Source organism: Drosophila santomea, chromosome 3L, assembly GCF_016746245.2.
Source record: "Drosophila santomea strain STO CAGO 1482 chromosome 3L, Prin_Dsan_1.1, whole genome shotgun sequence".
NCBI classification, from domain to species: Eukaryota; Metazoa; Arthropoda; class Insecta; order Diptera; family Drosophilidae; genus Drosophila; species Drosophila santomea.
The window spans coordinates 7232726-7260679 of NC_053018.2; the positions used below are offsets into that span (position 1 = coordinate 7232726).

Genomic DNA, 27954 nt, shown 5'->3' on the forward strand with positions numbered 1-27954 from the left:
AATGCAATTCATTTATTTTCTTCTGGCGAATTTCCATTAACAAAATTGGCTGAATAAACAAACAAACCGAGGGGCAAACTGACGTATACGCAATTTAAATGAATTTTACTGAAAGGCCACAGCAATTCCCTAAGCTTGCGTTTAAACTGAAGTAAAACGCTTACAAATGAGCACATAAAACTCACTTTTGGCCAACTCTTAAGGGAGAGGATGGGAGAACTTCAGATAAAACGGCCTACATAACCAGGCATTCGAGGAATGCTTGTGGCAAATGCGAAAACTTTGCCTCTGACACACACAGTTCGTTTTGTGAATGTTTTTATTTCCTCGTTCTGGCCATATTAGATATTACTGTCTTACAGGCATATGTCTGCTTTTAACCAAATTTTCTGTGGCTATCTGTGAACTGTGAGGGTGGCGACAAAATTCTGGCCGCGTTTTGCACTCTTCAAGAGAAACACAAGAATATCTATTTCCATTTCATGGTTGTGTATTTCGGTATCTATTGAATGTGTACGTTTATCACTTTGTGCACACTAATTTTAGTCCGTCTGGCTTGTCTCTTTCATTTTTTCTCTCTCTGTATCTGATGATTTTTGATAGTCGACGTCAGAGTGTGTGCGCTTGTTTATCTATTTTTCTCTGCCTTTTCTCAGCTAAATATTTACTTGCAGAAAATCTTTACTGGCAATTCTATTCACTGTGCGCCAGTGAAAAACAAAAACCGACAAAAAATTCCCCCGCCTGCTGCGAACATGTGTCTAATTTATTAGCTTTCTCTCCGTCTGCTTCTCCTTTTAATATATTTATAGAAATATATTATATCGACGTGGCTTGAGATTTTGCCGAGATGTTACGGAGATTTCTCCTTAAGCCTTATCCTGTCTTCGCCTCGATCCCTCGTTGTCATTCCACTAATTTCATTTCCTCGGTGATTTGCTCACGCACATAATATTTTTATGATTCATTGCCAGCAGCCTCGATACCAATATAACAAATTGCTTTGCTTTTACGAGCTATAAAATATATATCTGTGCGCAAAACTTCAATTGCATTTCCACCGTTCGCTCGGTCGATCGGACAAATTGCTTTGACGGGGATTCATTATTCCAATTGGGGCAAAGACTTAACGAGCTCATTCAAAGACAATCAAACGCATAAAGAACAATATGCTCGGCGCCGTGTTATTCTTGGCTAGAAGCCCAGGAATGTGCCACTTGACACGCGACTCTGTTGGCCAAGAACAAAGGGCTGAAAGGCGAGTGCTTGTCTGGGGCTTCTCCTGTCTTAAAACTTTTCAGCTTGCATGACTTCCTCAACCGGGAAGTTGCCATGCAGAATTCCGTGCGACGGGCTTTTTAAATTTTTATTTCTATCAATTTAGAAATTTGCAGCGGAGTTGCGCAAAGTTCTTCATACTTTATCAATGAATGCCACACTGTCTGAAAACATAAGAAGACCAACTTGGACCATTAAAAGCAATCATAATTCTTAGAGGAATTAGCATGCAGTTTCACTATCTGCAAGACTTTTAAAGCTTTTTACTTAATTGCAGAAAAACAATTTTAGAGAAGTTTCTTTTATAGTAACTAAAATACAAATTTCATTTCCATCAGCTTTAAGCTTCTTTTTAAGGAGTTTAGCTTGCTTTAAAATATGAATAGCAATTTGAAAAATTCAAGAGATGGCCCCTAAAAGTTGAGTGAAATGAAATTGTTATGCAAATTACACGAACCACTGTAATTTTATTTTTATCTCTAATGTTGGCAGACTTTTGTTGGGTTTTTTTTTTTGTGTGGTGTTTCGCAGACGAAAAAGATTTGAGGAACCCAGAGACATCCACTCGGCTCGCTTTGTTTATTGTTATGACCCAGGGCCTCCACTTATTTTCCTCTTTCAGAAAGCCTTTTCGTCCTGTCTCCTTGTTTATCCCGGCGTGTCCTGTGTGCTGACTTGTTTTTCCATCGACTTAGACTACCACATCGCCGCACGTGGTCACATTGTCGGGCTCATTAAGAGACAATTGCTGCAACATGTCGCAGACAGAGGCCAAGGATGTTGATGTTGATGCTTATGTATACGGCGGCTCTCCTTCAACATTTTTTAAAGCTGCCCCACAAGGCAAATTAACTTGAAATGATTTGCCCCACCCGTTGTGGTCACAAGTTTCTGTTTATCATTTTCCCGGGAAAAACAGCAGGTGTAATTTATGGAATTACATTTTCACTCTCATCCACGGAGGAAAAGCTGAACTGAGCTGTGATTTCAATTTATTCGGCTGATCGTAAAAACTTTCTGGCCACAGTAAAAGAAAAGTGGCATACTATCCGGCTGGAGCTTGGATTTCGTTGGCTGTCGGAGCTTGTTAAATTTATGTGACGCCTAATGTTTCATTTGGTTCACTGCAAATGCCTGTGGGGCAACTTTTTAACATTTGATGCCAGCTGACAGCTCGTCGGGGGTCATAACTTTTACTTTTGCCCCTCCGGCTTAGCCAGTCTCAACTCAGTCCCAGCATCCAGACATTCTGTGCCGGATGAAACTCTGACCAAACTGTCAGAGATGTTCCATTGTCATTTGGCCAGGCCAAGTCCATCAATAATGCGCGCCAACAAATCACCAAAGTTTCTGCGGAAAAACAGCCAACAAAATGTTGGTCTAGGGACTGCATGGGCGTGTTTTGGAAATTTATTTGCCATTTAAATTTCAATTACTCGTGGGAAACATTTGATTTTGCTACATTTTTCACTGCGCATTCGAGCGGGAGCTGAATTATTGAAGCGCCTGATTGGAGTGGAGCGTAAAATCCAATCAGTAAAAGTTAAAATCGAAGCACAACACGTGCATACCATATGAGAAAATCCGCAATTCCCAACTCGGGTCTGAAAGTTATGCATATATGTTTGTGCGACTATGCAAACACACACACACACACATACTTTCAATGCTGCACCTAAAATTATGCAATGTTATTTTATATTTTCAAGCACAAGCTTAAAGTGCGAGGGTTGCTCTTGAATTACTGAAGAAAATGCAGCTACACTGCTCTACTTTTACAGAGTTGAAGTTTTAAATGTTAACTTTGAAAAACAGACATATTTATTATTATGATTTTTAAGTTTCGCTGCGTAGGTGTGAAGGTGTAATGCTAACAATGTTTCAACTTTGAAGTCCGCCCAAACACCTGACTTGTTTAGTTGGTAAAACGACACGGTAAACGGTTTCTATTTCGATTTCCTTTGCCCATTTGTGTCCTCCCCAGAGTGTTTGAGTGTGTTGGTGCGTGTGTGATTACTCATACGCAATGTTGCCGCCAGAAGGAAGGAGCACAAAAAAGTTGTAAAGGAAATGTGCCAGACGAAGACCATGATGTGGGTTAAAGCCACACCAAGTCACACACATTCACGTGGTCCTCGGAATAACTGTATTTACGCATCCCATATTCCATAGCCCCATTTCCTCTTCCGTTTATCTGTTTTTTTTTTTTTTGTTTTGAGTGCCAGTTCGTTGTCGTTTTCGTCCTTCGTTATGGGGAGCACGTGATTTCACTTGGGAGCATTTTAACTTAATTAGGTTCGGCTGAAACATGCAAGGAATGCCAGTTCTAAAATGTAAAGGACGTGGAGCTGCTGAATATATAAAGGAATTTTCTAAGCCAGGGTGAACTTTAAATTTAAAGCTGACATATTATTTTATATTGTACTAATAATGATAGTTGTGTTTTTTTCTAATTTTTTTCTTTTAATAATATTTTTTGATTTATAGGGAAATTAATTACGCATACGCACTGTTTTCCCAAATAAATTTGAATAGAGAAAGGCACACCCTAATGTACATTTTCTTAGAACCACTCGCAAGGGCTTAGTAATAATATTTCTATACTTTTTTTCTAATTTTTTTCTTTTAATAATATTTTTTGATTTATAGGGAAATAAATTACCCATACGCACTGTTTCCCTAAATAAATTTGAATAGAGAAAGGCACACCCTAATGTACATTTTCTTAGAACCACTCGCAAGGGCTTAGTAATAATATTTCTATACTTTTAAGACGGGGTAGGATTATAATTTAGCTATATTCCAGCACATATTGCTGGTTGCAAGATTTAAGCCCCATTAAAGCAGCAACCAATAATGCGAAATGGAGTCATTAATGTTAATTTGCAAACATTTTCCGCTCTTTTCCCCACAGCACTTACGGCCATGTCATGAGCTCCAGCAGCACAGAAGCTTCGCATCCACGACGGAGGATGGCGAAACGGACAAGCATAAAAAACCGACGACGGGAGGTGAGTGGGAATTTCGATTGGAAGTATCCACTGGATGGAGATATTTACCTTGCAGATATTTTGTAAATATTTTCGTTCAGTGCGGAATAACTGATTGGATTTGACAACTTTGTGAGAGGGTGCTAATCTAAGCTTATCAATCATCCCAATCGCAGGTCACAGTTCACGTCAGCATATGTATGAGCAGGCAGAAATTGAGGGAAAAGTAAAAGAAAAGAAATCCAAATCCAATCAATGTCTTGTTAAGTACCGAATAGGGGATCGGAGAACTGGAAAAGGTAGCAATCCTTGCAAAACGCAGGAATTTAAGGAAACTGTCAATTGTGAACCAAATTCTGTGTCTTCTAATCTAAAATCAAGAATTCAAAAATTCAGAGAATTTAAGAAGAGACAAAAAGTAACAAAGAAAAAGAAGTCAGACTTTTGTAAGTTTATCATGAAAAGAAATTCTAACTTTGAATCTGTATTTCCTAAGGTAAAGTTCATTCACTCAAGAGAATCAAGAATAGAAAAAGATATAGGAAGAAAACTAAAAAAAAAACTTGTAATGGTAAGACAATAATCCTTTTTAATTTGGCAAATTTCTAAGTTAACATAACTTATAAAAAACATAAGCCAATTAAAACTCAATTGATTATGTGATGAAATTGCGCTCCCCTTTCTAATCACTTTATTCGCCCACTTTACGTATTTGCATTGAATTGCACATGCCCATAAATTATCGATTAATTAAAGATAAGTTTGACAAATTAGTGGTCGTTGTGGTTTTCCCACTTTGAAATGTGATAGATAATTTCAGTAATGAAATGGTGCGAGTTGCCCGTTGGCTTCGGAAAATGAAATGCATAATAAATAAGTAGTCGACAGCTGTCACAACTCGATAAATAAATTGCATATTTATTTAAGCATAAACTTACAATATACAGTTGGACAGAAATTTGTTTTGCAAATTAAGATTAAATATTTATATATATGTATGCATTATACTTTGGATAGTTTATGGTATAATCTTTTGGCTTTACCTGTTAAGCTAAATTAGGCTACCAATATGGTTAACTACGAGATGTTTTTAAATTTAAGCTTTAACCCGAAACCCCAAGAAGTCGTCGTTGCCGTTTTGTGTCTCGATTGAGCATTAGTTTGTGGTTGATTACATTTTGTCATCCAGGCTGTCGTAGAGCTCTGCATCTGTGGGTATTTTTTCGGGGTTATTTTCGGGGTTTTCCTCCACTTGGGGTGGTGGTTCCTTGCTGGGATCGTAGACCTCGAACTCCTCGAACTCAATCTCATCGTACTTGCGCCGCTCGTAGATGCTCTTATCATTGGCCACGTAATGCCGCACTACGGTTTTGTCCACCACGGAGTTACTGCTGCTGGCACTGCTCAATCGACGCTCCGGAATTGGAGCAGTGTGCGTTACTAGCGAGGCCTGACTGTGAATATCGACGGGCACAATGATTTGCGATGGTGCGGCCTTCGTCAGCCTGATGGCGGCCTTTGTCACGGCTGTTGTTTCCACATTTTCCTCAACTTCGCGCAGCTGTTTTCCAATTTTCTGGCGCGGTGCTTCGATGGGCTTGCCCTTGGGAGGATTTGCCGTTGTCTTCACCAGCGTGTAGGCCAAGTCAACGTTTTTATTGCGGCAAACTTTGTTGGCAGCAGCAGCAGCAGCAGTCGCAGCGGCAGTTTGCAGGATATTCTTACTCTCTGGCGGTTCGAGCCGTATGTTCATGGCTTGACTTTCGTATGTGGGCACAGTCACAGCATCCACAGTGCCATAACCATTCTCCTCCGGCCGGCCATTAAAGTTTCCAGCCTTCTCCTGGGGCTCCTGGAACTCGTGGGGCATCGTGTCTCCCAGCACATTGATGTGATTATTTACTGTCACTTGGCGTCGTGGCACTTCCTCCTCCGGCTCCTTTTTCGTCAACGTTATCGGACTCTGACTGTTGATGGTCAGTTGGACATCATTGCTGGCCGTTGTCTGATTCGCCTCGAAGTGATGTACCATCTTTCGAACTACCTCACTGTCGGCGGTGACCTCATCTTCTCCAGTTCCGGCCAACTCCAGGCGACTGCTGCAGCTGTTCGACTTCACCAGCTTAAATTTGATGCCTGCACAGTGAGAGAAAGGCAACAATCATTTGTGTTTTATGCTGTCAATGTCAGGCTTTATGATGAGCATATTTTCTGGGATAAAGTTATAAAAATCACGATACTGTGATAAAACGTGTTGCTTACTATTTACTATCGTTACTTGGGGTACGCAAACTATTTTAATTAAAAGATAAGTTAACTTTAAAAACGAAAATCAACCTTAATAAGCAAATGAGCCTTTAAGAAAACGTTTAAAATTGCTCACAACGAGTGTGCACCGTCTGCAACCCAATTATGAGTTTGGACCTGGCCAGGATGGTTCTCATTACTCACCTTGATAGGAGTCCTGCTGCTGTTCACCAGCCGCTTGTTTGGTTTGCAATCGATGTTCGCATCTCTCGCTCGGCAGGCACACATTGCAGGCCTCGATTTGACGGACTCGGGAGCGTGTGGCACTCCCCGTCATCGGCTGAGTGGTTTTTGTGGACGGCGCTGTGCTGCTAGTTGCGTTCTTCTCCAGCACCCTTCCTCCGTAGTAGGTGACAGTTGAGCCGCACTCCCTTATCTTGGCCAGCACGTCCTGAAGGCAAAAGCAAAAGATTAGACGACTGGCTGCCATCAAAGGCTAATGGTCCATAAAGCCACACGCAAAAGGACCGCACCCCAATATGTTTCACAAATATAAAAATTCTAGGCTTACGCAACCAGTAGCTCGAGCTAAGCACGAAATATCTACATTTTAATCGAATTAATTAAGTTGGTAACTTCCTAGAACTATATTTAAATGATAAACTATTTAAATGATTAAAAACTATTTAAAAATGTGTGATATTTAATAATAAACATGAATCTTCATAGAAATCAAGTTAATAAAGGACTTAACTCAATTACCTTGTCAAACCACTTTAAAATATCTTTTAATCAGTTAAGTGCTGCGATTATCATGAATATAAGTGTCTTGATAAGATTGAAATAACAAGTGCTCAATCAATTTGGAAAGTTAATTCGATTCTTTCGGTGTACTCACATTGCTGACGTAATAATTCTCGCACATGTCCTGCTCCACATCGTCCTCGTACTGGTCATCCTGATCGTCGTCCTCTTCGTCCAGATGTTCCCCATTTTCCTGCTGCTCAGAATTTTCCAAATTATTTTCATAAATCTGCCGATAAAGGGATTCATTTGCTCCTGCTCCACCAGCACCCATGCACCAGGTGCGTCGGCTGGCGAATTTAGCTCGAGCTTTGGCATTGGCTGCATTGCTATTGTGTCTGCGAACAACGTCCTGCACATGAACATCCTTGCATGCCATCACTGGGGATTCCTGATGATGATACTCCCCCCCGCAGGGGGAACTCAAATCACCACTGGAAATTCCGCTTGATAGGCTGGCATTGTCCCAGTGCTTTGCCTTGTGCTCCTCCAGCATCTCCATGCCTTTGGGTTGTTCCTCTGCTCCGCCATAACTCGTATCAATTGTCAGGTACCGGTAACCCCTAGCTCTCCTTGATTTGGGACTCAATTGGCAGGCTGAGCCACCAAACTTTTGCTGAGATTGCACTAATAATCCCTGACCAGGAGTGGGCAGAACATTCTGCTCGAAGAAGCGACGAACATTGCGAACTGTATCCGGATCTGGTAGCTCATCCTCGTAGAGCTCTCTGTTCACCCGCACGGGTTGGTAGAAGAAATGCCGTTTGGCAGCAGCTCCACCCGTTTGTCTTTGCCGCATTTTCCTCGGCTGGGAAGCTGATGCATTTACAACCCGCGGAGGTTTCGGTGGAGGAACAGTTGAAGGCGTAGTCGTGGAACCACTGTTAATCCCCACCTGCAGCGGTCGTTCGATCTTGGTCCTTACGGGCTCAACTATCACCACATTATTGTTGCTCAGCAGCTCCTGGAAACTGTATTCCTGCAGGTACTGAATGAGACCATCAAACTGGGCCTCCTTTTTATTTCTGCTGGAGAGGAAATTGTTGCGAATCAGCTGCTGTGACTTTAGTACCTTATACCTTATGTGATCGAACTGATCCTGATCCTCATCTGCATCCTCCTCTGGTTCCGCAGCCGCCTTAACAATGGTGGCTTTTTGGGCACCTTCGCCTAGTTCCACAATTTCAATCGAGGGATGTGGCATCATGCTGCAAAAGTCACTGCCAACTGCGGATTTATCCGTGGCTTGTGTAGTGGTCTCTCCGCCCAACTGGAAGTGAATGCCTGGCTGGGTTTCCCTTGCCGGCTGCTCTGTTTTTAGTGTTTCCGGTTCATTGCCCGCCAGTTTGTTCCAATAGCAACGGACTGCATCCACTTTTTGCAGATATTCATTAGCCACCTCACCACCCGGCGAGCTAATTGTGCTGGCCATGCTCCTGGCACTACTCCTCCTTCGCAGGGTGCCACCTGCTCCTCCGCCTGCGGCTACTCCTCCACGTCCATCCACCACATGCAGTATTTGGGGTCGTGACATTTTGCCCCTGGAGAAGCTCGAATCGCTGCTGGAGGAGGGCAAAACCCGGACAGGTCGGGCCTTGTAAATGGGAGCACCGGTGCTGAGGATGCGATGTTCCAGCGGTTTGCCACTCGAGGAACTCACGGAGCGTCGCAGAGGGCGCTGAAGGAGATTACAACTTGAGCTTGAGTTTGAATTTGAATTTGTTTTCGTGCTGGGTTTGGGCTTAATCTGTTGACTGGTTTCCTTGTTCTCCTGAATTGCCTCCTTCTGGATGATGTTGTTTTGGGCGTCGGTGACGATTATTTGAAAGGATGGCTTTATATGCTCCTGTCGCTCGCGGATTTCCTGCGCACGACGCTCGATTAGCCTGCTGAAATTGGCCACCTCAATGACGGGCGCCTCCTTGGGTTGCTCCGGTTGTGAAATGGATACGGACAGATTGTCCTCCTCTTCCACATCCGCTGCAGAATCCTCCTGCTGCGATTCCTCGGTCAATGGTGGCGGCGGTGGTGGCAGTGGCTCCTCTTCCTCCTCCTCGTCGTCTTCAGCCTCTTCCTTTCTGGAAATTTGCTCTACTTCTTTGATTACAGCTGGAGACTTTGTCGTACCTTTCACTTCAATTTGCCGCTCCTGTGCGGAAAAATCCTTGTTTATCTTTGGCTTTTCTTTTTCTTTTTCCCTTTCCTTATCCTTTTCCTGAAGAGCTGCTGACGCCTCTTTTTCGCGTTCTCTTTCCCTTTCCTGGTATTCCCTTTGCCTGGCTTTCTGATGGGCGCGTCCGAAACGTCTAATGGAATCGTACGTTTCTGCCCTGGTCACCTGCTGCTCCTTTTTGGCTTCCTTGCGCTGCTGCTGCCTCTGCTGATTGTAGGATGATCTGAGCTCCTTGTCGATATTCTCGCACACCTTCAGACTCACTCCTATATTGACATCCGGCAGGCTGTGATACTGATTCTCTGCGAGGTTGGACTTGTTGACAGTGTTGACCACGAAGGAGTCGGTTGCCTGGCGTTTCAGTTCCGGCGGCTGCTGCTTGACTTCCTCCTGCTTGAGCTTACGTTTTTCTACTACGGCCAGGATCTTGGGTTTCGGCGTGTGTTCTACTTTCAAAACTTGCGTAAAGATCTGCGCCTCAACTTTGGCTGTGGTGGTCAGCAACGGAGCAGGTTGATCCTCTTGGTTTGTGGCCTTTTTGTGCTGCTTCGCTTGCGGTTCGTAAACCGTGTCTTCTATTGAAATGTGCAGTAAGCTGCGGGTTTCCAGCTCACCACTTTCGCCACAACTGGTGAAAGTTCGCTGCTCAAAGGACTCGCAGCTTTCGCCAACTAAAGTACAATCTGAACTATCCTCTGAGGAGAGGTAAACAGAATCATAAGCAATCAGTTTGTCCAACTGTTCGTTGTGGTTTTGCCTCAAGGTGCTCTCACTGTCGCTGGTCTGTGGCTCCGTGGGCGTGGTCAGACTATCCACAACTTCCTCTCCCGTTTGCTCCTCCTCCTCGCCCTCACTGCTCTCGAAACGTGTCCTTGTGGTGGTCGTAAGACTTATGATCTCGTAGCTCTCCTCACCGTTGTTGCCCTGCTGGTAGATCTCCTCGATGTGTGTTAAGTCGTATTCCTGTTCCGAAAGCGATGGGCTGTCCGTCTGATCATCTGAATTACTGGTCGTAGTCTCTGGGAAAACACTACTCTGACTGTGCTCTGGACAGGATTCACCACCCGTGTCCAGGTGTCGTTGCAGGCAGTTGGAGTGGTGGTTATTCCTGTTCTGCTGCTGCCGCCTTGATTGATAAATCCTTGGTCTTTCCTTGAGCAAACTAGCTGCCACTTGTTCGAGGGCTTCAAATTCCAGCGAAGATGGTTGCTGTTGATCCAGATGATTCTGATGCAATGAATTTTTGAAGTAATCCGAGTTCAAGCTCTCCAAGTCGCTCTTGTCGTTGTGCCAAGGATGCAATTGCTCACTCAGATTCAAAGCCAAGGCGTCCAAGCGTTTCAGATTATCATAGTAGACATCAAAGTCACGCGATTCTCTGCTAAGCCGTCTCTGTTGTTGCTGTTGATGTTGATGTTGATGTTGCTGCTGCTGCTGCTGTTGCTGTTGCTGCTGATGCGAATCGCAAGTGCCCGAGTTGCTTCTCTGGCTGTGGGTGTCATCCGCCGTAGGCTGATCCGCTGGCTGCTCACCCACCAAGGTCGCCTGATTCGGTTTGCCGTTCAATCTGCGGTTGGGAGTTGGGAGAATCGAAACGGGAGAATGGGCTCGTTAATGATGGCATTGTTTTGCATGTTGGCCTATCATAAGTAAATTACATCTAATGACATGATGAGTGCCCCTTGCACTTCGCCAGCCACCACACAGTGTTGGCCTCGTTCAACGACCCTCAATTGCAAGTATGTAGTATCAGACATGTGATGTCTAAATCAATTAATCCGCACAAAGCAACAGAAACCTAACTGAGAATGTCGGGCAGTCAAAAGTGGGTTCTTGTTTGTCATTCAAATGGGCAGCCAACTGCAGCAAATAAAAAAGGGAACTGCGACAGGTGATTGATAGAATTTTATGGGCAAACACGAAATTAAATGTGTCAAATCGGTGACGAAGGTATGGGCCCATAGCAAATGTTGCACTTTCAAAGTGAGTAGCGTTTAAATTGAGTGTCGAGTTTTTTTTTCTTTATAATAGTTACAGTAGAACTATGCCTGCATAGAAAAACTCAATAAAAGGTCAACAGTAAGATTGGAAGCATTTACAATGTGTTGATTTGTTTGCTTTTAATGATTTTAATTATTCTCATGACTGGATTTAAATTTAATTGTATGCATGGTTCGTAATTGCCGTGCTGTTAACCACCACAATAAGCCGTCGAATAACGATTAAATTTCATTCATAAATTACTGAACCTGCAACATATATCTTTATTGGTTTCAAACGAGTTCTCTTCTCAAACTCTGGGTCTAAAGACCTTTCAATTGAGATCTCTGAGCTAAAGCCTCCATTATCCCACATCAAGAATGAGCCGTCACTTTGGACCACCGTATCCGTTTCAACTGCACATTGCACTCGAGCGGGTTTTGTTGATGATTTACTCAGCCACTTGACGCGACGATTTGCGGCAAATTAAATGAAAAACGGAAAAGCCCAGAGAACAGAGTGCGACGGAGCGGGAAGGATGCGATTCCGAGTGCCATGGCAGCTCGACGACTGCACATGCCATTGCCAGGATGCGCAGGATAACGTGTGTGTTAATGGCAGGACGAACGAGTGGGACGTAGCTAAAAGCTTTTCCAATTCGCTGTCACATGCCCGCCAACTCATACGACTCATACGACTCATGCATGCAGCTGCTCAAACAATTGGCAAACAACAAACTTTTGCAATTTTAATTAAACAACGTGGGGATAAACTACCACCAAATGCGAAATGAAAAAGACCCAACTCCGCACTAAACTTTTACTGCTCACAAAACTGAAATGTTCTTATGTAACGTGCTTAAGCGTTCGATAGATTGCACTTTGCAGTTGTCACCAATCAGGTTCAGGTTAAATGGACAACCGCAGGTTATGCGCAGCAAACACTGACCTCTGGATAATGACCCTGACCAGCGGAGTCGGTGAGTCGGGTTCAAAAATAAAAAGGCCGCACACAAACCGCAGAGACCAGCAGCCAACACAAATGGAAAATGAAACGGCGACAACAAACCGACCGCAACAATTTGGCCGGCGGCTTTTTGTTGAATTGTTTAAACTGAAATTTGTGCCGAGACCTGTTGAGTTTGCGGCGAGCGTCGCTCAACGACTGACGACTGGCAACTGGCGACTGGCACGGCCAAAATCAGCTGAAATCGCACCGTGTCTACGCGGCGTATGCGTGATTGCCGTACCTGAAGCACTTGAGCACTTGAGAGCAAGTTATAGCTAAGCTTAGTCCGTCGCACTTCGGCTTAGAGCACACAATGCAATATTTCTAATCTTATAGAAAGCCAGAAGCTTAAGATATGTGCAAGTAATATTTATGGTACAAGTTCTATGCAAAACATATTAAGTATGTCAAAAGAACCTTTTATGATTGTTTTTCTTTCGTATGCAGTGCAGTGTGTGTGTGGCTCACTCACCGGGGCGATTCACGGAAAAATCCGCGGTTGACGAGCCGGGCACGCGGTATTAGCTGCGATCGACGACGACTGCTGCTGGCCGATCCAATTTGCAGGTCGCTAAATGTCTCCTCACGTATTACGGCCAAGCTGCGCGATCTCCTCAAGCTGCACGACTCGCTGCCCAAGATGTCCAGCAGGGCGTTGGCAGCGGCAGTGGTTGCGGTGGTGGTGCTGGTGGTTGTTGTGGTGGTGGTGGCACCACCATTTGCTTTGGTGGCTACTGTGGTGGTGCTGCTGGTGGTTGCCTCCTTTGATCCTGCTGCCGTTGCTGTGGCAGCCGAGGACTCAAAGTTGTCGTTTATTGGTAGAACTGAGAGGGAAAAGAGGGGAAAGTATAGAGATAAATGTTGAAAAATACAGTGTTAAGTTTACATTTATTATCACGTTCACTATGACAAACTCAACACCTAATAAATAACGAAAAAATCGTTTACTGAAATGTAGGTCAACTACACTTTTGTCAGATTTTTTTGATAGTTTAACCACTTGAATACACTAATATGAATATGAGCCAATAGCACTAGCAATCCATTGACTGCAAACCCAAGTATTGATAATTTTATTGGTCAATAAATTATACGATTGTAGTAAATCATCAAAGATCAAAATCTCGATGATATTATCACGTGACATTTATGTGGTAATTAGCCAGACAAGTGAAATATTTATGCGACACCTAAACCGATATCTTATTCAAACTTAATAAACTAAATGGCCGAGTGGATGCCAACCAGCCGAAGGCCGCCACTCACCCGCGTAGGTATCGACTTGGTCGAGCGGAGCTTCCGCATCGAATCGCCAATAGAACTCGGCGATGTCCAAGGCGTTCTCCTCCCGCTCCAGTTGCGTGTAGTCCAGCGATCGGGCGTTCCTCAGCTGCCCGTTTCCGCTTCCGGCCCCGCCCACCCGGCACTGCGTCCAGTGGGGCTGGGCGTGTGGATGGTGGGAGTGCGAGTTGGAGTTGGAGTGCTGCAAATGGTGGTGACTCTGCTGCTGGTGGTGCGCATTCACTTGGTTGCTGTGGTGGTGGTGCAGCTGCTGCGAGTGGCGACCTAAGCCAGTTCCAGCTGCATCGTGACAGCTGGTGGCCAAGTCGAGATGGGAAACGGATTTGTGTGTGTGCCTCCAGCCAGCGGCTCTCAACTGCGGACACCTCGGATCGTGTGTGGTTTGCTGGTGCTGGTGCTGATGCTGGTGCTGGTTGTTGTTGTGGTAATGTCCACCAGTGGTGTCCTCTAAACGCACCCGATCCACGTAATTGTGCTGGTAGCTATAGCTGTCCTTGCCACTGAAAGGGATAAATATGCAGAATTATTAATGGCCAGGGTCAAAGGTCCCAAAAGCATGTATGGTTTTATTTATGAATTCGCAAACAGGCATTAATCATTTTTATGGCACGTGCGAACAATAATTTTTGTAATATTACCATATTCATATTATTTAGCCAAGCTTTGCAGTAATTCCTAGGCCATAAATTGCAATGGTATTAGTTCTCAAACCATTAACACGATTTTATGCAATGATAAGAGCAATCCATGTGTATAACTATATTAAATATAAAGTTTATTTGTACATAGATTTAAATAAACTGCTTTGGGAAACAGATACTTAAAAAGTATAAAATTATGTTACAGTTTGCTTTCTGTGTTTTGGGCTTGAAAATCCAATTTCATGTGGTTGCGTTACATTGCCGTAACACATGAGAAATTGACTGTATTTTATGAGCCATTGCCACCTGTCCGCCAGTTAAATTAAGCGCCAAAGGTGATTCTGCAGTTGTAAACATTAGTTTTCTTTTCCACTGGCATTGCAATCATTCAGTCGAGCGAAAAGCGAACCGCGAAAAGCAGACGATCCACAGACTGCACTATAAAAGTCAAACAGTTTTACGAGGGCAGCGAGAACAGAGAACTTTGCTCCTCGTAGCGTTTAAGCCAAAGGACTATTTGCTTACCGCCTTTCACCACCACCATTACCATCGACGTGTGCCCCTTTGGATGGTGGATAGATGGTGGTGGGTGGTTGGGTGGTTGGGTGGCTGCAACCTTGACTGATTGGGGGAAAATTGCTTAGCCAGCAGCTTTTTTACCTGAGCTGCCAAATGAAGCATGAGAACCGCGCCATCTGTGACTTCGCCGTTGTGAAAAGCGCCGGAAAAGTCAGGAAAGCTATTTGCCATTTGTAAAATGGAAAGCGTCTGCCACGGATTGGCAGATTGATTGCGGAATAGCTGCTGTACTCCGGTCGGTACTGGGAATTCTGCGTAGAACTTTTGAGTTATTGCTGCAGCATCGCATGCAGATATATATTTTACTGGACCTGCTTTGGAAACATTTAAATGTTTTTTTATGTGTGGTGCTAACAATTTCACGCTCGTTTTATTTTACTCAAGATTTGGACGTTTATCAAAAAGGACATGGTATGTTTTTGACATTTGGGTTTTAGAAACAATTCGTTTGCAACGCTACTCTTACTAACTCGAATTTAATGATCCTTTCCAAGTTTTATAAAAGCAAAAGTATATTCATTATTAAAAAAATGGCAACGCTACTCTCACTAACTAAAATTTTATGATACTTTCCAAGTTTTATAAAACCAAAAGAAAGTTTGTGACAGCGCGAGAGCACCTTAAAACTATTTTTATTTTTCATAAAGCCGAAATAAAAATGTGATGTTGGCATACCATAAAATTACTAGCTCTGCTTATCCTTTATCCTTATCCTTTAGGTGACCTAGACTTGGCCAACTTTCCGACTAATCTCCGCCTAATTTGCATGCCACAAAATGCTTTCCAATGGCAAAAGTTCAAAAGTGACAAGAGGCTTTTTCCATTTACCCGCTGCAATAGTTTCCGTGTTAATTGCAGCTGTCTCAGCAGCCAACTGCTCATTGCTCCTGTGTCCCGAGTCCTTTGGAAAGGTGGCTGCGGATGTGGAGGAGCAGGATGAACTGGCTGGAAGCGCAGCACATTTTACCGGATGGTTGCATTTCAGATGCGAGTCATTACAATTGCAAATGCTGCCACCTAATGTTCAACTGTGTGCGGGGATTCTGAATTCAGGCAGGATTCAGGCCGCGCCATCCTGGCGGCTCTCCTGCCGTTTGTCCTTGTTCTTGTTCCTTGTAGCGCCGCCTGGGTTTATGGACCGAGAGCAGCTGACATAAAAATAAAAATAAAGAGCCAGAAAGTGCTGAGCACTCGCACTCGCAATCGCACTCAACTGCCAACTGCTTAGTATTGGCCTGGCCTCATTTGTCCTGCTCTATTGCCAGTTCCATTACGTTTTTGGCTAAAAGACACACACACACCAGGATTGGTAAGCTTAAATGTGTATGGTTTTTAGCCATTTTGTATCACATTTTGTTTGTATTTTACTAAAAACTTAATTAGACGAATGTCAACACTGGGTGGAATGCGTGAAAATTGTTAAATTGCGTGTTCCCTAGCTATATGAATTCAACGATAATATCTCACATCTTTTACTTTCGTTTTGGAGGCGCCAAGAGTGGTTTTTCCGCTTTCGTTTCCTTCCGATTATTTTGCCTCGAAATATCAAGATATTAATTATCCCAGGCAATATGTTCGCTCGACGGTGAATATAAAGCAACTTGCTAATTGCTTTTAATGCCGTTTTATGACTGACAGCGGGGTTTATAAACATTCTGCCATATTGCCACTCTGTTTCTCTGTTTTCGCACAAATGAAAATAACAAATTCAGTTTGGTTTTCCAGTCACGTGTTCGCTTTTTGTTTCGCTTTAAACTTGATTTTTATTGTAACGCGCGCCGAATTAAATTTCTCACTTTTCTGCAACACATCTGCTCAAGGGCAATCACATAAAAACGCAGCAGAAAAAAGTCAATGCGATTTGCGTGCGATTAGCGAGCGATTTTCAACGCGCTATTGGCCAAAAAAAAACACGAACCAAACAAACAAACCGCCTCTAACGGTTTTAAATAAATAATGAGAAAAAAGCTAATTAAAACTTAACAAATTATTTAGTACAGCTCAAAAAATAACACAGCATTTTTGTTGCTGGCATTATGGAAACAAAGAAGCTGAGGCCTTTAAATACATTTAAGAGCAGCTAATTAAATTATGCCACAACAAAAAAAAAAAAAAGAAAAGAAAAATGCAGTGAAATAAACACGTTCGTGCCAAAATGGAAATGGCAAAATCGCGCATGACAGCGCCAAATTAATTAACACAGATATCTATTGGATGAAAAACAAGCAAACCTGCAAACCGGCAAACCGCCGAATGCCGATTTACATGAAAAGCATCTCAACAAAAACAGCCAACGAAGCATAAACTTGCAAAAAATAAATACATAAAATCATTCGGATTCGCAATCGGCATCATTCTCACACGGCCATACACAATAGGTTTTCAATTGTGCAAAATAGAATTAATATGAAATAAAAGAACTGGAATAATCAGAGCGTATTGTTCAAGACCCCACCGATCTGAATCATCTCTCATCCATTGCGATTGTACCGAAAACGAAAAATCCAAACAGCAAAACCTGTCCAAAAATGTTGCAAGAAGATGGGCACCGGCCTCCAGCGACATTTCGAATGGCATTTTCCGAAAAGTACGACATTTTTCGCCTCTCTGCCGCAACATCGTTACCAAAATCGCTGTAGGTCAGGAGAGTTGCAAATAAATGCTAAATCAATTTTCTGCCGCTGTAACTGCGGTTGCCCGCAAATTGCATTTCAGCCAGCTCCTCTTTCAACGCGACACAGGCTCATAAATTAGGCAAAAACTTGGCTGCCGGCTCTGTCAATGAGTGGACAAATAAGTTTGCCATTTGTCGCAGGACACTCAATCATCTAAAGTGGAAACTGGTTACGTGCGGGTATTCGCGATCGATACTGCCGGAATTAATGGTTTGCAAACAACTTGTTAATGCGGAATTTGGGGCTACCTTTCTTTACTCCATTTATTTACTCCATTAATGTTCAATTTCTCGGAAAATGGACCATTTAGTGCGCCAAATGAGGTCACAATTTACTCAAACTATCTTAAATTGTATATGAAATATTTTAATAATATTATTAAGGAGCTTTATAACGTGTTATCAATCAGTTGTCTTCGTGTCTCTTACTATTAAGTATTTATTCCAATTCTATACTTAAAGTTAAGTGACAAATGGACAACAATTTGTAAATTACGATTCCCTTTCCAGTTCACTCCAATTAATGGTTAATTTACCCAAAGACAAATGAGAAGCATTCTTACCCAACTGACAAATAAATTCCTTAAATCATTAATGCTTTTAGATTAATGGTTCCATGCATTGATTCCTGGCTGCTTTGTGCACAAGCAAATGATGAGGTTCTCTGCCATTTGTCACAAATATTGTTTTACACACAAAACAGTGAGTTGATGTTGCTTGGGGTTTTGTGGGTCACATCTTGACTCCGCAGTGCAAATAAACATTCATCTTGTTCGCTTGTTGCCACATCCCATTTTAACCCAGTTGAATGCTTTCTATTGATGGCGCCCGCCTTTGCACAGTTTGTTGATTTTTGTGGTTAATGCAAAATTGAGTTTATTGTCCATGAAATGGGTAAAAAGCAATAAATACCGAGAAAAAGAGAAAAAAACGCGCGCGGTTTTTTTCGATTTTTTGTTTCGATTTGTTGCTGGTTGCTTTCCACCGGTTTTCTCGGTTGTTGCCGCTTTTACGTCTCTCGAGCGACTGAAATGGTGAAAAATGCTGAGCGCATGCGCGGCTGCTTTTCGTGGCAAGTGGCAAGTGGCGACTGCGCAGCAACTGCTCTGCCGACGTCTACAATAATACTGTTCATTTGTTTGTTATTATTTTGTTAACCTTTTTCAGTGACACGCTGCCCCGCCTCCTGCCGCCCTTTTTCTCTTTCATTGTTATTATTTGCCTGCAGCAACAATGGCGCAATTTGGAGTCTCGAGTTTCAAACTTTTAGCCACTTGCGTTTGGTTTTTATTACCATCCAAGGTGCGCCTCGTAGTGTTAATGAAATTTTCCAGCTTAATCGCAATGGCAAAGTGAAAAGTAATTTGGCGCCCAATTAAACCGAAAACCAGTAGCAACTCTCATTATCGAGTCGAACTGCAATTACCGCACCATCAAAAACAAATTGAAGTTTCGCACAAGGGAGCTGCGGCATGGGGTTAAAGGTCGTGGAAACCCTTTCCTTCTGGAACCCTTTCTCCAGCTCCCACTGGAGATGATGCCTTTTGAATGACAAATGAGCTAGGTCTGCTTCTGTTGTGTAGTTAAACTGGGGATAAGCTGTTAAGTTCGTAAAACAGTGGTTGAAATTCGAGGAAATCGAAGAACTCAACGAATAAGAACCAATAAACAAATACAACATCGGTACACAAAACATACTTTAAAAAATATTATCCACTCTTTAATATGAATAACTTTATTTATTATACTCCCTATATTATTATACCCCTTATATTATGCACTCCAATTTTTTTCAAAACCCTCACAAGTATTATTGATGCACAAAAGTTAGTTTTCCCAAATTTTGCGGCAGTTTTACGGCCAGTTTGAACCACTGTGTGTGGTACCATGTGGCAATGCTCGTGAATAATGCAAAACAAAAAGTTCCCAATGGCAAGGGGTCGACTGATGGGCTTTGGGCCCGGCCCCCTGGCTTTTGAGCCCCAGCAATGAACTCAAGTGAACTGTGGAGCCACTGAAGTACTGAACCCCACTCATCCAACTCACTTGCTGTTGAACTTTTGACGCTGGCTGCCATTTCGTCGTGTTTCGTCATCGGGGAGAGCAGCGTCACCTAGTCAAAACTTGGAATTCGGAGCTCCAAACTGCGAACTGCTCGCCGCACAACAACAAAGCCGGCGGAAATGCGTCGCTCACTTGTAATCGAGTAACTCGAGCGGATGGCAGCGCGTTGATCGTCATAAAGCGGCAGCAGCGAAACATTGCACCACTCAGTGCACTGCGATAAAACCAATTAAACATTGTCTTTAATTTAAATATTTTCACTCTATTCATATCATATAAGAATGCATGTGCCTAAAATTACGAACTGCAAGGTGTCTGAAAGTGTCGCACATATGTATATAATTTCCATAGATCGAAGTGAGACTTTAAGCCATTTAATGGGATTAAATTAAAGTTAAGCACATATTTGCAGGTAAATATATGATTGATGCTCAGTGCTTTTAGCCATTGAGGCACTGAAAGAGTGAGGAAGGTAGGCACTGACAGAATGAGGAAGTGAGGCACTGAAAGAGTGAGGAAGTGAGGCACTGAGGCAGTGAAGCGCAGAGCAGCCGTCAAATTGATGCAAATGCCGTGGACGCGGGGCAAAAGTAAAAAGAAACTGCTCCCAAATGGGCCGAATCGCTCTCCCACTCCCGCTGCCACTGTTGCCGTCTCTTTCTCTGGTTTTGGCCAGCTCAAAATGTGATTTTAATGTTGTGACATGTGGCCGCGATGAACGCATATGTCGCGAGCAGAGTTTTCCCCTTTTTCATTTGACTTGATTTTCCAACGTGGTCGCATTGGTTGCCATGCACGCATGGCTCGGGCTTTTGATTGGGGTTTGCGGCGGGAATGGGCTTCCTGTTTTGTCGCCTTTTGTTTTGACTGCCCCGATCTTTCTGCTTATGTACTATATATTCATACGTATATATATCCAGCTTTCTGGCCAGCCAGCGTGACCAATGAAATAATTTTGACTCTTTTTTTGGAAGCCCTTCCATTGCAGCAGCGCTCACAAAAGAATTTTTATTTATAAACACGATATACGATTTTTATTTTGCGGCAAGTGAGCGGCTTTTTGGCGTGTGTGTAATGAAATAAGTCAAGTGTGACTGGAGATGGTTTTTCGGAAATACTTTAAATGGCCTTTGAGCGGAACTGGCAAATAAAAGTTCTAAAAGTTGAACGGCAGCTCAGATGGAGTAATAGGAATTTTAATTGGCATGGTGTGAAGTAATATAGTATTAAGGTTTTCCTATGAAGTCTTCAGCATATTATTGCATTATATGCAGAGATCTCAAGCATTGTAATGCGAACAAGAAACTTTTTAATATTAGTTTAAATGTTATTATAGTGCACTTTAGTCAACTGAATGTATGTTTCAACTTTAAAAAACTTTGGGCTTGATTTCGTTTCAGTTCTCGATTCTCTAATGGAATTAGTTAGTAAAAATGAATGAGTAAAAATAAATTACACACAAGGATACCTTCCAAGCACCAGTGCTTTCTATTTCCACTATATACTGGTTTGGCTCTAGCTCTTCCCAAAAAGAAACGTTTCTGCCAATTTATCCAGCATCTGAGGCAGCATCACGTCCTGCATAAATTGATACGAATTACACTTGTGCACCCCAGATGATCCTTTGAACTAGAAAGCTTCCCTCTTCTGCCCTCTGCCACCATCAAATTAAATCCTCCAGCGGAATTTTTTATACGAAGACGTGTTTCGAGATGGAACTGCGTGTCTCGCAGCCCAAGAAACAGCAAAGCCAACAATGCATTTGGGCCAATTTGCAATTGCCAGAGGTATCGTCATGCACTTTCAATGTTATAGACAGATCCCCACTTACTAACTTCTTACTGCATATATTAAATGGAAGCCCTGATTTGTATTCCCCAAGTGCTCAACGCTGTTTACATTTTCACTGTGTACACAATACTTTTTGCGCTAGTAAATATTCAAGAATAATAATTACTAAGCACTAAGAGTTCTAAAGAAAATTTAAACTTAAAATTGCTTGCCTCTTCTCATTGCAGAAGGCAACTGTTTTAGTAAATGAACAGTAAAAAAGAGCAAAGCGAAACTGAGCTACATAAATAATTCAAAGTGCATCTTGAAAATTCAACAAAATTTTAGCTGTGCGGCCATTTTTGGCCAAGTTATGGCGAAAACGCCGATTGAAAATATCCGATTTTTAGAAAAAATGTTTTTTTCGATTTTTTGATGAAAAATAATTCGTTTTTTTTCGATAGCAGTAAAAATAGTTGTCCAAATGTGGAATGCCATATCTCGTTGAATTCGTAACAAAATTCCCTATCGATCCATGTACATACATTGAAATGTTAATTTTTTGCCATTTTTTGCAAATTTTGATGATGGTACCCGTTATCGAAAATGCGAAAATTTTTCCAAATTTTTTTTTTCAAATATCGAAAAAGTGGGGATGGACATTGTTAGCTATGTTTATTAGCTGCACAAAACAGTCTTTATTTTAGCTGTGCGGTCATTTTTAGCAAGTTATGGCAAAAACGCCGATTGAAAACATCCGATTTTTTTTTTAATGAAAAATAATCCGTTTTTTTTCTATAGCAGTAAAAATAGTTGTCCAAATGTGCAGAACTTTAAAATTAAGACAAATGTTGCAAAGCTTCTCGCACCCATTCTGCATTTACTATAAGCCTTGTGCGGAAATCTTTAATGTTTAGCGACTCGTGGACGCTTCTCACAAGTGGCCAGGATCTCTTTAATTTCCAAGTCCCACCTCTTCTGTCCCTCCATCCAAAATAATTTCTCCATGTCTAGTTGCCTCTTTCACCCAGAGCTTTCACTCAAAATAAGCGTTCTGTTGGATGTTTCAGCTTGTGTATTTTTCTGCGCCTTTAAAGTTGCCAAAGCTGCTGCAAAAAAATGCAATAAAGCGACCAAAGCAAATGCTCAAAAGTGCTGCGAAAGTGCAGCCAAACAATAAATAAAACATATGCCTTTCTTTCCATTTCTCCCTTCCATTCTACTTATATAGCCGCGCAGTGCATAAAAGCCAACTTAGTACCTTGTTTTTATTTGGTTTAGGTTTTTTCATCCTGCTTTTCAGAAAATTGCAAACTTGTTTACGCTGTTTTGACACATAAACAAGCATGCATACATTCATGCAGGGCGGATGGTAAAAGTTCCTTTATTCCGAATTATTCTCGCACTGCTTATGGAAGCACTATGACATCTTGTTAGGCCAAGCCAAGCACCAGATGGCTTTTAAAGTCAAGGCAAATATTGGTGGACAAGTATATCAAGTGCACTTGGAAGTATAACTCTTTTCCTGGCAACTATTGAAGGTTAGGCATTCAGTTATACAATATAGTTATAGTTAAACCAATTTATTTCTAAAAATTGTGCTTTTAATTTGTAAAAAAAAAGCTTTTTAAATTTTAGATATTTTTCTCTTAGTATTTTTTTGCTGTGCCGCATTATGCAAAGCCAGGGAAACTATTGTAATATGGTAAATATTTATTTTCAGTCAGGGAAATGCAAACACGTGAAACAAATAGAAAGCAGTGTGTTCATATAGTCAGATATGCAAATGCTGGAGGTGCACATGTGCTTACTGATTCGACAGCCAGTCAGGCGATGGATGTACAATGGATCCAGTGAATGGATAAGTGAAATGCACTCAGGAGCGGATTCTCGCAAATAAAAATCACGGTTTTATGCAAACTTGGGTTTAAAGTTATAAGAACTACTTTGTTTACTTTGAAATTGTTAGCTGAAGAGAAAAGCTAATGGTACGGAAGTTACGCATCTCTTATAATTATAGTTTCTAATGGCTTTCGAAAAACTTTAGGACTAGGAAAATACCTCGTATTCCGCCACTTCTGGCAATGCTCCGAGGTCCTCGTGTACTCCCCTAAATTAGATAAGCTTGGGCCTGGTGGAGTGTAGCTGTTAGCTGGTTCTGTTCGCTTGTCAATTTGTGCATGGCATTAATCAATTGCATGTGCAAGGCGAAATCTGGGCGAGATAATCGGACAGATGATGGAGACTGGAGGCTGGAGACTGGGATGCAGAATTTATCAGACAGCAGACACGAGACACGAAACTGAGAAAATGTTATACGCTCCGCCAGACATTGACAATCTCAATGTCTGTTGAGCTGCAACGGGTTGGGGCGGGGGGAGAAAAGAGGGGCTAAATAGCTGGGAGGGGAAAGCGATATTCGCTCGTTACGCCTTTTGCCTGTGCACATATACACATGCACATTCACATACACATTCACATACACGTGCAAGTGGGCTGGCAAATTTGTATAGCCTGCTTCTAGGCGTTTCGCTTTTCCTGCCTTTGCTTGTCCTGGCTCGTTTGCGGAAATTGTCTCAACTCTTGCTTTATTTCCCTGGGTTTCCCAGCGCTTTTGCTGCTGCCATTTGCACACATTCAGCGGCAATTTGTGGGCTCTCCATCATTCGTTCTTTAGGCCCATTTCACTTCATTTAGCCGCCTTTGGCTCGTTGCTCCTTTTTCACTTTTAATTCACAATGTGCAATTTAGTGTGAAATATTTATTATACAGCCAGACAGTCGTCGTCATAAACCGCAGGCGTTGTGGGCGGAGTTAAAAAATGCAATTATTTCGTACTTTACTTTGACGGCACAAGCGTACAAACTTTTTTCACATTCTAATTGGTAAATTGTTTGAGGCTAAACTGGCTATCCTTCGTCTGTCTCACTCACTCACAGCAGACAGTTTTACTTTCCCTCCCTCCAATTACTATTTTTGCTGCCGACAAATTAAATTTGGTGAAAGTTTAGCTACCAATAGTCGAGTTTTTTTTTCGTTGCTGTTGTTCTATTTTCTGCTTCGGTTTTTGCATGCCAAAATGTGCTTGAAACTTTTTTAATGTACATCGAATGTCCATAAAAAATTGAATGTCGTTGCAGAAGTATGCAATAGAGTTTCGTGAAGCGCCCACACTGAAAGTCAATCCAATTTGTTCATCTAAGTTTAGAAATTTATTGCGCCTTAACAACATCTCTAACGATCTTTTCTCCACTTTTACCTTTGTATTTACAGGTGAGTTGACAGCGTTGAATAAGACTTGGATGGGCCAAGAGAGAAAAGTACAGAGAAGTATGCCTAACACGTAATGCTGACACCAACACAAACACACATACTATACAAGCACCTGCACACCGTACCTGTACGAATCCGTCACCCATATACACTGCAAGAAAAACATAGTATGCAAAAGGATTCTTAAATAATTTCATAGCTTGAAAGTGTTTCTTTTGAAAGAAAAAACTTTCGCTTTTAAGATCTGTTTTGAAATTGTTTAAAACACTTTTGTCAATACTATATGTTGAATTTTTCTTCAGTGTTCAAACACAAAGACATTCCCTTACATAGCAGTTACCATAAAAATGTAGAGCTCCAATGATACGTGACTAAATGTTGGAGGCTGACAAAGGTTAATCTTAACCCATGGCCCCATTGACACATCCATCCGTGCCCGTCTGTTCCCTATGCATAAATCGATTGGTGTTTACTGGCCCAGTGGCCAAAAAAAAAAATTGTCATCGAATCGCTGTTGTATCTTTAACATCTTCATGTAGACACTTCCGCCCACATGACCCCACATACCCTCTATTCATCTTCCGTTTCCGAGTTTCTGAGTTCCCGAGTTGCCAAAATCCCGTCGATACATTACCACCGCCCCTCGGAACACGCATTCTATATGCAAATGAAGCGGACTGCCTGTCGGCTTTTCAGAAACTCCGTGTGCTGTGCGTTCAGCAGCGGAGGGAAAACAACGCCGTCGAAATAATGGCGCAAAATATGGGAGAACAAAACAAGACTTTCGACTGCGAACGGGATCAATTCAATTTTGGCCAAGCAAAGGGGCGCTTGTATCGAAAAGTGGGAAAATGTTTTCCGGTTGCCACTGGCTGGGAAGCACAAAAAAAATAAACGACCAAATTTTCCATTGGTTTGTGGTTCAATACAGCGGGCACTTTAAAGTGGGGTTTGCAGTTTTTCCTGAGGTTGAAAGTGCTCTATGCAATCTGCAGTGACTTTCAAAAATAACATTTGTGCATGTTTCGATAGGAACTTTAAAGCATAAATTGTCAGTTTCAATACTAATTTTACTTAATTAGTACGTTTCTCACTTTCGGTTGAATAGCAATTTCAAGAAAACCCAAATTATATAGTGTTTGTATTTCAGAAAGTTTTAAGTTGCTATGAGTTCATTAGTTTAGACATCAACTGTAGAAATTCCAGTTGTGGTGACTTAATTGGAAATCATTATAAACTGGAACACAATATAGCCACCCTCACATCGAAGGAGAAAAATAGAAAGCCGTTTTAATTGCTTTTCGTGAAACCCTCCCTCGTCATTTTTTGGAGCTTATGCACTTCGCCGCTTCGATGGCGGCAGATTGGAATTTGAGCAGCGCCAACAGCTGTCGGCAGGGAGCAGCTGCCACGCCCACGCTCACTGGCCAAAGCCCGCCCCCAAAAGGACTCACACTGAATCCTTGCATACTGGACGCCACGCCCATTCCATCTATTCTAGTATTTATAGTGTGCTTCTCATGTAGGCGCCGTTGGCGATTTTAATTGCCGTTCTTATTTGACCGTGTCCTTAATTGCGTCCTCAATTTGGCCTTTCTGCCATTTAATTAATTGGTAAAGTGTTCCATTTGTGGCGGACATCCAAAGCTATTTGTTTTTTCCGCATCGTCAATTAAATTCGCAAATAAAATCGATTTAAAAGTCATCGCCAAAGAGCAGCTCACTAATTATGTTTGGTGGAAATCATCACAAATTATTTTTCCATTTCCACCTTCTTCGCAGCCAGAAAGTTTTCTCATGATTTTTTCGACCTCTTTGCGTTATGCTTAGCCTCGCAAAACTTTTGATAAATATTTTTTTCCTCAACTTTAGCAAAAACACCTGCAAATTTATATGACTTCGTTTTTCACAGTTTTCTCTTGTCTTAAAACATTTATTATTTACATTTCTTTTTGTTTTCACGCTTCGCCTTTATCGCTTGAAGAGCTGGCAACTTTATTTTGATTAAGTCAAGCCTTTAAATGTGACTTTTGATGCTAAAAATTTATATATGCCCTTAGTGGCTTTCCCAGAGCTTTGCCTTGCAAATCCTTACTTCATTAAACACTAAAATTGCCCAGTCAGTCCAATACTTTTAAACCCTTCTGTCTTGGGCGACCATTTGTCACATCCACAAAATGTGTTTTTCCCCCGAACCGCAGGACATAAATATCGATGTCCAGTGGAGGCTGATTAGAGAGGGGAACTGGGTCGGCGGCTACTCACACGCCAGCAACTTTTATGGCTTTCCAGGAAACCCTGCCCGTCATTCTACGTATGTAAGGATATTTTATTAGCTCCCCCTCCTACGAAGTACTTGACCCAAAACTGAATCCTTGTTACACTCGACCAACTAATGCGGGTTCGGTTTGCTCATTTGTCATAAAGACGATGTGACAAATGTCACGATTTACACGAGCTCTTTATTGAATTCAATGTACTCACTAACATTAACCTACAAGTTATCAATATTTGCTACATAAATCAAGATTTCAAAGTTTTTAGAGGGTTTTAAATCACAGGAAGGAGTATTTAAAGCACAGTCTGTGTTATTTTTCTGAGTGCACTTATGCTGTAGCTGGGTTGGGTGTCACTTACCGCTTTTCCCGCTGGCGTGACGACGACGACGTTTGTGACGTTCGAAAATATCCGTTGCCCATCGTGCCGCCATAGCAGAGGCTGTGACTCTGTCCGGAGCCTATTTTGACGTGCAAAATGTGCCGGACTCGAAGGTCGACCTTCCACGGAGGACTCACGTAGCTAATAGTTTCGTGGCGGGAGCAGGCGGCCTGCAAGTGGAAGATAATATAACTGCGGCTTGACATTTAATTTGCGTAAAGTTTATGCAATTAATAAACTTTGCTCGAGGCAGCTAAATATATACACACACAGCACACGGAACAGTGAAACACGAAGCAGCATATGGCGGAGGCGTTATCTATTTAATAAGCGACCAAGTGAGCGAAGGAGGAGAAGCATCCTCCGGGGCTCCACACGTCACTTGGGCCACTCAAAGTGTTGCCACTCGACGGCCGCAATGTCCTCGTTGTGTCGCCCATGTGAAGTGCTTAAAGAGTTCAACGATGCGTTCTTGGGGATTCTTGTCTTGTTTTCCCACCGGTCCGGGAATTA

General features: G+C 42.2%; 2 protein-coding genes across 9 annotated transcripts in view; one reads left to right on the forward strand and one right to left on the reverse strand.

The window, feature by feature from the left end:
• Nucleotides 1–27954, forward strand: part of LOC120448713 (calcium uniporter protein, mitochondrial) — a 43512-nt gene that overhangs the window by 8027 nt on the left and 7531 nt on the right. For 4 of the 7 annotated variants that reach the window (XM_039630876.1, XM_039630879.1, XM_039630878.1 and 1 more), the window contains exons 3-5: nucleotides 4193–4289; nucleotides 4445–4714; nucleotides 4765–4839. In XM_039630876.1, the coding sequence (XP_039486810.1) occupies nucleotides 4193–4289; nucleotides 4445–4714; nucleotides 4765–4839 (442 nt within the window). The remainder of the gene's footprint in view (nucleotides 1–4192; nucleotides 4290–4444; nucleotides 4715–4764; nucleotides 4840–27954) is intronic. The other 3 variants (XM_039630881.1, XM_039630882.1, XM_039630880.1) reach the window with 2 other exon arrangements.
• Nucleotides 5221–27594, reverse strand: LOC120448710 (protein javelin). Of its 2 annotated transcripts, XM_039630872.2 has the most exons (7): nucleotides 27421–27594; nucleotides 13747–14282; nucleotides 12953–13304; nucleotides 8399–11059; nucleotides 7414–8344; nucleotides 6720–6966; nucleotides 5221–6404 (listed from the first exon to the last, which is right to left on the reverse strand). In XM_039630872.2, exons 1-7 carry the CDS (start codon nucleotides 27480–27482, stop codon nucleotides 5440–5442), a joined length of 5754 nt encoding a protein of 1917 aa, XP_039486806.1. In that variant the 5' UTR covers nucleotides 27483–27594; the 3' UTR covers nucleotides 5221–5439. The 2 variants fall into 2 exon arrangements, with proteins under 2 accessions (XP_039486806.1, XP_039486805.1); XM_039630871.2 differs by having other exon boundaries at nucleotides 7414–11059; nucleotides 27421–27593.